General features: G+C 45.0%; 1 protein-coding gene across 1 annotated transcript; it reads right to left on the bottom strand.

The window, feature by feature from the left end:
* Positions 1 to 8,030: 8,030 nt before the first annotated feature.
* On the bottom strand, positions 8,031 to 9,128 carry LOC121858199. Its single transcript, XM_042354411.1, has one exon. It carries the CDS (start codon positions 9,126 to 9,128, stop codon positions 8,031 to 8,033), a length of 1,098 nt encoding a protein of 365 aa, XP_042210345.1.
* Between the last annotated feature and the right edge of the window lie 1,409 nt (positions 9,129 to 10,537).

Genomic DNA, 10,537 nt, shown 5'->3' with positions numbered 1-10,537 from the left:
ACCGTCTGCCGTGACGCGGAGGTCCTTGGGAGGCGGTCCTAGATCACTTGGAAAGAGACCCCAGCATTGCAAATGCTGGGGACCGATGACCGTATCCTCAGCGCCAGTGTCGGGCAGCATCTCGAGACAGGATGACACACTGCCGTAGGTCACGATGACGCTAACATGCTGGGGGACTTTGGTCTTGGGACGCTCGTAGTACACCCTCCTAATATGGGTCAGGCTTTGTCCAGGGTGGTCGTGCCTCTGATTTGGCGACTGTGGGCGGCCCTCACTGGTGGAAGGGCGCTTCTGCTTCCGTCGACGCTGTCCCTTGAGTATGTTTGTCAGTCAACACTTGTCGTTGTGGCCCAGACGACCACACACGTTGCACTGGACGCGTTTGGCTGGGCACTGTACTGCAAGTGACCAGTGGCCCTTGCGGTCACAACTGTCGCAGGGAGACTCAGCAGCTGGACATACCTGTGTTCCGTGCTGCCTACCACAGCTGTTGCAAATGGAGCCGAGCTTGGGCGTGGGCGTTGGGGTAGACTTCTTGTCTTCCTTGTATTGGGACATAGCCCGTACGGCTGTAGGGGGAGCTCGGATGACAGAGGTAGCACACCTGGCAGCCTCATAGGTGCGACATACTGTCAATACATCCTTAAGAGAGGAGGAAGAGTCGAGGGAGGTGAGGCGTTGGACAAGCTCCTCGTCATTAACACCCATCAGGATCACCAGCTTCAACTGGGTCTCCTCGCACTGCTGGTGATTACCGGGACATATGTCTATCTCTTCCGAGGCTCTCTTGAGTCTTACATAGAAATCGTCAAAAGTCTCGCCCTCCATCTGTCTACAGCGAAAAACTTCCCTCCTGCGGAGAGCTTCATTCCGCTGACCTTTGATGTGCCTTTCTAGAACATCCAGTACCTCCTCTACAGACAACAAAGACGTAGGGGGCACTTACAACGTATGTTCCAACACATGCTGTGTTCCCAAAGACAGGCACATACGTAGCTGAATGAGCTGTTTAGGCTGTGGCAAGCTCTGGAGATCCATCATTGTAGCATAATCAGTCCACCGTCGCCACCACTCACGAAAAGTCTGGAAAGTCTCATGAGGCTTCAAGGTGGGTGGGGGTTGGACAACCACTTTGGCAGAAGGCGTTGACGAGGTATCTGAACCAGTCGGTACTTGAGCAGTGGAAGGGCCAAGGGCTTGATTAGCAGTGAGGCTAGATATCAAAACTGCAAACCGTTCGTTATCTTCCAATCTCCTTTGGTGGTCCTCAGCACGTCTTTTCGCTTCATCCTCGCGCCTTTCCTCCCTCATAAGCTTCATCAGAGCAATTATCTCTGCGGACAAGGCTGAGGGTCGAGGGGTGTGGCTGGGAGATGTGTTGGGAGAGGGTGGGGCGTCACGCTCTGACTGGTCATCCATCTCTGTAGAGGTGTCATCCGTCTGATTCATCCGGGCGTTAGGGACACCCCTGCGTGAGGCCCGGGGCATAATTACTTTATCTGTATATTGTATCTCGAATCAGTGTTGACCGGTCAGCCCGTCGTATCAACCAGATCGAGACAACAAAATTTATTGAATACGCAGATAAGTAACATATATATATATATATATATATATATATATATATATATATATATATATATATATATATATATATATATATATATATATATATATATATATATATATATATATATGCAAGTAAATCACTGTAGGTGCGCGTGATCTAGGTATATGCTGATAACCACAAGGAAAGAAGAAAACACGAAGTTCCCAAGCGCTTTCGTGTAATTCACATCTTCAGGGGTGAGTACAGACTAAAGAGAAGTACAAAACAAGGTGTATATATACAGAGGAGGGTGAGACCAGGTCCACAATGGTCAGGTATTAGGTAATGACCCTACTAATCTTTAAATAGCACGCAACGGTCGGTAGTCAGGTCAGAGGGTAAGGTGACCCAACCTTCTCACCTGGTTACAAATCTTCTTAATTACAAAATTGTCCAGTTTGTACATGCCATTACTCAAATTCATGTTGAATGCTTCGGTATGTTTAATGAGACTAGATTCTATGATGTTCCTACTATCAATTGAATTACAAGGTAATATTGAGGAGGCATTATCCCAGTCAATGCAATGCTTGTTATCCCTCAAATGAACAAACAGAGCATTGGATTCCTGGCCTGTCCTAACACTATATTTATGTTGTTTAAGTCTAGTTACAAGATCTTTACCTGTCTGGCCTAAGTAAAACATATTACATTCCTTGCAAGGAACTTTATAAATGCAACCAATTGTGTTGTTGGGGGAGTTCTTGATTAACATTTGTTTAACAGTGCATGAGTTTTTAAATGCCACATTGACGTTCCAGGTTTTTAGTTGTAAAGGAATTTGAGAGAAATTTTTGTGAAATGGTAATACTAAGATATTCTTATGGTCATGGGTGGGCTTGGGATCAGTTCTATAAAAAGATTTCTTAGTAATGTTAAGGCATTTGTCTATGAAAGATCTTGTGGTTATCAGCATATACCTGGATCACGCGCACCTACAGTGATTTACTTGCATATATATATATATATATATATATATATATATATATATATATATATATATATATATATATATATATATATATATATATATATATATATGTAATATTCAGAAATTTCAGTGTAAGTTCAAACGCCGCACCATTGGCCATACTGAGTTTTCAAGGTCGACTGAGGAAGAGAGCGCTCCTGCCCTTAGTGACAGCTTTTGGAACTAGGCCTATATGATACTGAATGTAGTTTGCCGAATTAATAATGATGCGGTTCATGAAGTTAAGGGACTATTATTAAATTTGAAATTATTATAGATCGTTTATCAGTCTGAACAATGTTACGGGTGTCCCAAGAAAGTTATTAGTTAGGCAGAAAATATGTCACATAGGCCTAAGCTAACGCCTTGGGAAGACGCGAGGCTGGTTGGTCCTCAGTCACGCGAAAGCGATCGGACAGACAGGACGTCCTTGCGCGTCCGTCCACAAAAAAAGTCACGTGGTCTAGTCACCTGTGTTACGCTATTGCAGTATAACAAGTAAGTCTCATTCGATCTCAGATAGGGGTTAGATAGGGCAGTGATAAAGTTATGAAGAGCTAACAGTGAGTTAATTTCAGGGTTTCCGCCAGAACCCACTTGACTGCGAGAGATTGACTGCCGTTTGAGACTGCCGTTGATGATTGAGGATTGGCGATTGTCGCCGTTGGAACGATCAGTGTAGGCTGGTCACTGGTTAGCGGGGTAGCAAAGGATCTCTTGAGTGAACGAGTGCTCCCGACAACTAAAACGACACGGGACCAGCATCAGCATTGAGTGATCAGTTCTTACCATGGGGATGCACAACACCACGTGCCCTCGGTCAGCTAGAAGTATTACCTACTGGCCATAGTCACCTGCTGGCATTTTCTCTTCCTGCCCATGGACGCACTGGGAGTACACTGAGGCTATCTGAGTAAATTAATGGTCACACACTGAGACCAGGAGTCTAGGGGATACCTAGAGAAACATTTTATCTCCCTTATTACAGGTGTATGCTGAGTTGGGTGAAGCATGGTTCACGGGTATTGGTGGACCCAGTAACACCTTAATAATAGTGATAATATTTTTGTGTGTAGTTAATACCATTTTTTGAGTTACTGATATTATCTCGACGTGTGTAGTTTAATATTTCTGAAATAATTTTGATCGTATTGTTTGTTAAATGTTGTGCCACTAATTGAAACCATGGTGATACTGTGATTTAGTTCCTTTAATGCATTTAATTTTTCTTTATAATTCCGATCTCAGGTATAACCTTTGTTCCCCAGAGTAGTGTTTAAGTTAGGTTAGGAAGTGTGCATCTGTTGGGGTAATATAATTTTGTTGAATGCCCTGAAGGCCTATCCAGGGTGGAATTAATAATTTCTTATTTTTATGCCATTTCCGCAGTGGTGGACATTATTTTGTGAAAACCCTTAAGGCCTGGTTCATGTGTGCAAGCAACATTTCTTAATACTTTAAATTTGTTGTTGTTTAATGAGGCATTGTCTGAGTTTCAAATAATTTCAATATCATGTATAACTTTTATTCCCCAGAGTAGTGTTTTAAGTTAAGGTTAAGAGGTGCGCATATTGGTGTACCATTATTTGACTGTGTCTATAGTGTTGGAGGGAATGTCTAAATTTTACAGTGTGTCTCATTCATCCCAGTCACAGACGCTATCCTTCCACGGGTCACGGACAATTTAGTTTGTTTAGTAAATTTAAGTGTTCTTGTGCTGGTTCGGGATTTTTTTCAAAGGGGCGCTTCCACTGCAATTTCATCTAATAATATTTAATAAACCCCAAGTGGTTAAAGGGTGAATAATACTTCTCACGTCGTACACAAACATTATAATTCGGTCAAACCTGTTGAATACAATTCATTTTGTATTTCAAACAAGTCATATATAGGCACTCCTACATAAATGTTTAATCCAATATATATTTACATAACAATCATGGCTATGTAATTAGTCTAATCTTAACACTTACAATGAGTTCTCAATTTGCCATATTTCTATATTGTCACAATGACAAATGATGCAATGGACACAGTCTATCTGTGTACACAATAAGTACTAGTTAAACTTACGTGTTGAAAGTCTAGAGACAAGCCAGGGTAGGTGTTGCCTCTAAGATATGGGTAGCTACACTGAAATGCCCACCCGATAGCATGGCCCCCTGGCTGTTCAGCTATGGCTGAGACAGGTGATTATAATTATACATAAACAAACTCCCTTCACACACTCCAACCACCTTCTGGGCCTCTCATCTCCACCATCTTCGTACTCTACATACTGTATACGGTCTGCTTGCGGTAACACACACTCCATTGAGCGTTCACGCTCAAAACCATGTCAGGCCTTTGATACTTAATGCTTTGTTACGTTCTTGTGACCATGCTGCCCTCAGGCTGATGGTATTCAACTATAATTTTGTCACGTTCTGGTGACTATGCTGCCCTCAGGCTGGTGGTACTCAACTTTAATTTTGTCACGTTCTTGTGACCATGCTGCCCTCAGGCTGATGGTATTCAGCTTTAATTTTGTCACATTCTTGTGACCATGCTGCCCTCAGGCTGGTGGTATTCGACTTTAATTTTGTCACGTTCATATGACTATGCTGCCCTCAGGCTGGTGGTATTCAACTTTAATTTCGTCACGTTCTTGTGACTGTCGCTGCCCTCAGGCTATCAGCACTTATCAGCTCCTTGGGACATCTCGGTCCTTTGACGTTCGGACATCACTGTCTTCATGTGTGGATACCCAATTCATTCTCCTGGCCGACTCCGTCAGCCCTTTCCATTGCTCCCTCCAACAAGCATAATTTTGTCACAGGTCACAGCATTGTGGACGTCGTCGTCTCAACTACTGCCTGTCGTACAAGTCCATCCTCGCCAGCCTTGACTTCCATCACTCGACCAAGGTGCCATTTGTTGCGTGGACTAATTGCTTCTGCTATAATGATTAGGCCACCAGGGCGAAAGTTGCACTGTGGTCTGAAATGCACTTGTCAAGTTCTGAGTTGAGGGAGGTACTCCGTCAGCCAGCGCTTCCAAAATTAATCTGCAAGGTACTGGACATGCTTCCACCTTTTGTGGTATGATTCGCCTATTGACCTTCCACCTAAGGGAAGATTACCCTTTTGACTTACGTGCAAAAGATCAGCAGGCGTGAGAGCCTTTTGTTCATTTGGAGTGTTTGGAACCGGGTGATTGGCCTCTCGTTAACTATGGCTTCCACTTCACAGAACAGTGTTTGCAGACGTTCATCTTCTAAGACTTGCGAGCCCACAATCGCCTGCAGGACCTCCTTTACTGTGCGAATCTGCCTTTCCCATACTCCCCACATGTATGGGGCAGCTGGTGGATTGAAGACCCAGTCAATATCTGCTTTCAGTAAGGCACCTCTGAGTCTGTCATCTTGCTCCCAACTTATCACTGCCAGTTTGAGCTCTTTGGCTGCCCGTACCATATTTGTCCCATTATCCGACCTAATACGCTCTGGTGTACCTCTGCGTCGAAAGAACCTTGTTATTGCGTTGAGGAAGGCTTGACCTGTTTCCTCCCTACCCTGATAATGAATGGACCAAAACAGTCCGTTCCAGTGTAAGCAAATGAAGCCTTTCCAGGAGTGAAACAATCTATTGGTAAGTCAGCTTGCCTTTGATGCCGACTTCTCCAGTTGTTCCGTCGGCACACTACACAGCGTCGTATGATTCTATCAAGCAAGCGTCTGCCCTGGGGAATCCAATACCTTTGCCTCACACACGCCATCGTGTGTTCTCGTCCGGCATGTACGACTCTCTCTTCGTGCATCTCCCGCACTATGATTTCGGTGATGTGGTGGTCTCTAGGCAGCAGTATTGGCTCCTCACCACTTCGCCCAAGAAGGGTTCCTTTAATTCTTCCCTTTGATCTGAGCGACGTTCTCTCGTCCAAGTAAGGTTCCAGTTTATATAGCTTATTGTCCTTCGGCAGCTCACCCATTATGACAGTTTGGATTTCTTTTTTCATAAGCCTCTTTCTGCACCAATCGTATAATTGTCTCCTCAGCCGACGGTAGTTCCTCAGTGCTTAGCCTCTTCATTTTGAGGCGCAGGTCTGCGGTCCTTGTACTGGATCCAAGCCACCAAATGAACCTTTTAATCCATGCCACCCCTTTCACCAAGCGGTACCATGATGAGTACCTCAGCCACAGTTTGGTGAAGGACCACTTTGACTGCTCGCTCACTCCTAGAGCAACTACAGATCTCTGGTGTACTTCTCGTTTCACCTCCAGTAAGTCGTTCAGAACTGCTGGCAGTTCCTTTCCCTTTGGCCACCGTTCTTCAACACTGAGTAGAAAGTCAGGACCTCGTATCCACCGAGATCCTGCAACCAGGTCCAGGACAGGTAATCCCCTAAACAGGACTCCAAGTAATTTGTTGTCAAAGTCTGGACCTTGTAGTACCTGGTCGTTCAGCGATGTCCTTTTGTGTTTGGCTGCAGTCAAAAACTATGCGTACTTTGTTTGGCTTATTTGGGTTCAACACCGGGTCATGAGGCAGATACCAGACCAGTCCAGTATCTGATTCCAACTGGCACTTAGGCACTGATTCAGCATATCCTTCAGCAAGCAGTTTATTTATTTCCTTGGATAGTCTCCTTCGAAGCCCATCTAGTCGACGCTCCGCCACGGCCTTGTTGTTTGGGAGTTCCGTGTTCTCATTACGGAACGGTATGGGAAATTGGTAATGACCATTAGTTTTGATGCCTGTCTCTGACCATAACCTCAACACTCTTTTGCCCTCAAGTGAATGAGCTGCTGACTGCAAGGCTCCTGTGTCCCCACTTTCCAGCTCCCAAAAAAGCTTAACTTGTCTTTCCAGACGGGTTTCAGGACTCACGACAGTTTCGGTCATCAAGCATCCTGACATGCAAACTCCTTGTGCGTCTTGGTGCCCCACCGGTCCATTTACTGTCCAAACCAGTCACGTTTTTATGGCGAATGGCATTCCATCCCTTCCTGCTATGACCTCCAAGGGTACCAGGGCCTGTGGCACATCTTGTCCTATCAGAATTTCTATGCTGTTGCTCTGCAATTCTGGTAATTCCACACCTCGCAGATGGGTCCACCTTGAGATATCACTTGTGTTCGCTACGGAGTTGTGCAGAGTTGTGGGGAAATTTTGTATAATGAGTACTTTCGGCATAAGTATGGTTCTGCCTCGTTTCGTGCCTGCGCCAACCACTTCTAGATCTATCTCCGCTGACTCGAGTATCATCTCTTGGGCAAGTGTACCCATGGTTACCAGGGTAGGTGTCCCTTTCACCCTTAGTTTCTGTGCCAGATCTTTGGTGCAATACGACTCTGTCGCTGCCTGGGTCCAAGAGAGCTAAAGTTCTGATGTGATTTCGTTGGTGTTAGTCCTTTCCCCGAATCTTCACACTCACTATGGGCAGTACAATCTTGGCATTTTTCGTCGATAGTCAGATGTCGCTTTCGCAGCTGTATGGGTTTTCATGGCCGTCCTTTGTCCCTGTAGCATAGACATGGCCTATTTTTCCGGCCATGTACGAACTGTCGTTGGCTTTCTGGGCCATGCCACCATCAGAGGTGCCTGCCATTGACTCCTGTTTCACGAGACCTTGAAAATTTCGCTTTACGCCACCCTTGCTTGTGTTTGACATACTTGCAGTAAGTGCCTCCCTTCGTTCTTGATGCAACAGTCTAGAATGCTTCTCTTTGCACCCATCAGTGCCACACCTGAAGCGCGACCAACACCCAACAACAAGGTGGCCCACTCTCAGACACAAGAAACAGCAACGTAATCCTTTTACCCTCTCTAACCTCTCCCTCGCAGACATGCTCCGGAATTTGTCGCACCCTGCTAATCCATGTGCTCTGGAACACACTGGGCACGAGCCTTTTCCAGAGCTTGTTTCATCTCCATTGCCTTTCGCTTCACTGATAGTCACTAGGCCCACGGCACGTTTGCTTGACGATGATCCTTCTGGTCTTTCCTTACTTCCTTCTTGACTGTCCTCGCTTGATAGCAGAGCCATGTCATCCATCGTCACCGCTTTCTCCTCCAAATATAGCGCTAACCACTTCATCAGCCCCGTTCTGTGTCCTGTCGACTTCTGATAATTTCGTACATCATCCACACAGCGTTCCCTCAATATGGGGGGATACTTAATCACCAGCGTTCTGAAGGTCTGCCTTGTTTCAAGTTCAGACATCAAGTTCAGATTCTCCAGATGGCTTACTGCACCCCATAGCTGAGATGCCAGTTTTCTCAGCCCTTCGTCGTCGAACGCCCCCACTGAGCGAGCATATGCATATGCATATGCATATGCATACTTATCTCCAAACCTTGCCTCCAGGATCTTGATTGCCTTGTTGTAGGCTCTGTCTGGCTCTAGATAGTCGCATCCCATGATTGCTTGATGTAACTCTTCTCCTTCACAAGCATCCATGAGCAGTTGGTACTTGTACTTCTCTGGCACGGCCGCATTTGTCATGTATCGACGGAAGGCATGCATAAAGGTCCTAAACTTGGAAAGGGTGGCTTGAGGCCTGCACATCGTAGCCACTAACTCTCTTATTTCTTCACCCTTCCCTGATTCTCCCTGTGGATGCATAATTGTGACTTGAGGCGCTTTGTTTGCAAGCATTGGCGGTAAGGACGATGCCAGTTTCTCGACATTGACCGATGCTTGTTGCTGGGTTTCTTCCAGCACTATTGGCTTCTCATAATTGCTGGAGTTCTCTGTCGAAGTCTATGAGCTGTTACTTCTTCGTGTTAGTGCTGATGTCTCTTGACCCGCCACCATTCCAGTGTGCATCGTTTTCATCCACCCTGCCTTAAGCACTCGCAGGGCTCGGTTTACTTCATCCGTCTCTTCCTCACCTCTGGCCACTGCTTGTTGATAATCTAATTCCCTACTGTGACCTTCCCCTGGATCTCCTGGTATTGCAAGCTCATTTCCTGTTTCACCACTCTCTGATTGTACCTCGGTGGGCGGATCCATTGTCATTAGGTCAAAATGTTTGCTTCCATCTAGGTCCGACTCTCCTTCCATGTCATCAATATACCCAATCTCCGACATCTTGCTTATTTTGGTAATTTGAATTGCGTTCGTTTCCACCACTCTTAAATCAGGGCACGTTCGTGTGCCTTGTCTCACTAAATTATCAGGGCACGTTCGTGTGCCTTGACTTGTACTCATTTATCAGGGCACGTTCGTGTGCCTCGTCTTACACTCGCACCTGATATCATTACACACTTTACATTGATATTTAGGTTATTTACAAAGCAATATCACTTCAGTCAACTATGACTGCTAATTGTGTTCTGCACTTACGTCAGACAACAAAATGACATGTGTTTTCATTCTCATATGCGCTACACTGGGAGTGATAAAGATCACTCAGACAAACTATTATCTGGACTAACAAGGTTTAACTATTACAATGGTCAACATAAAAAAAAATTCTCATGGTTCTGGATCAAAACAGTCTGATTCTAGTGTAATTGTATGTGCTGAACTCAATTATGACATTCGTATAGCTGTATCAGGCTCAGTTTTCCAGAACCAGCATATCTATATATTTAGTATACCATGCTATTCATACAGTAATTTATATGCTCATTGGCTCCACTTATGCAATTATTTTGTCCTGATTTGTGCTTTTTTGTTTGTTTCAGTTTGCTGATTCATGATATTGCATATCTACACCTGCATGATTTGTAATTACTCTGAAATTAACAAAACATGGAACGTCGCAAGTGTGTGAACGGTGCTGACAGTTTTTGCTACATATGTGGTGCCTTCACTCCTGGTAGCCTCAAGAAACCAATCACAAATACTGTTCGACTGAACTACAAAAGTTACTTCAAATGTCATTTGGGTGACCAAGACAAGAAATGGGCACCTCATGTAGCCTGTAAGTCTTGTGTTAACCACCTGAGCGAGTGGATGTGTGGTAAACG

This window comes from Homarus americanus, unplaced genomic scaffold (genome assembly GCF_018991925.1).
Source record: "Homarus americanus isolate GMGI-L3 unplaced genomic scaffold, GMGI_Hamer_2.0 scaffold57980, whole genome shotgun sequence".
In the NCBI taxonomy this organism is placed as follows: domain Eukaryota; kingdom Metazoa; phylum Arthropoda; class Malacostraca; order Decapoda; family Nephropidae; genus Homarus; species Homarus americanus.
This window is presented reverse-complemented; position numbering and strand designations above follow the sequence as displayed.

Excerpts from the sequence above, each read along its gene's own strand:
- LOC121858199 (XM_042354411.1), bottom strand. The coding sequence starts at position 9,128 with ATGTGCAGGCCTCAAGCCACCCTTTCCAAGTTTAGGACCTTTATGCAT.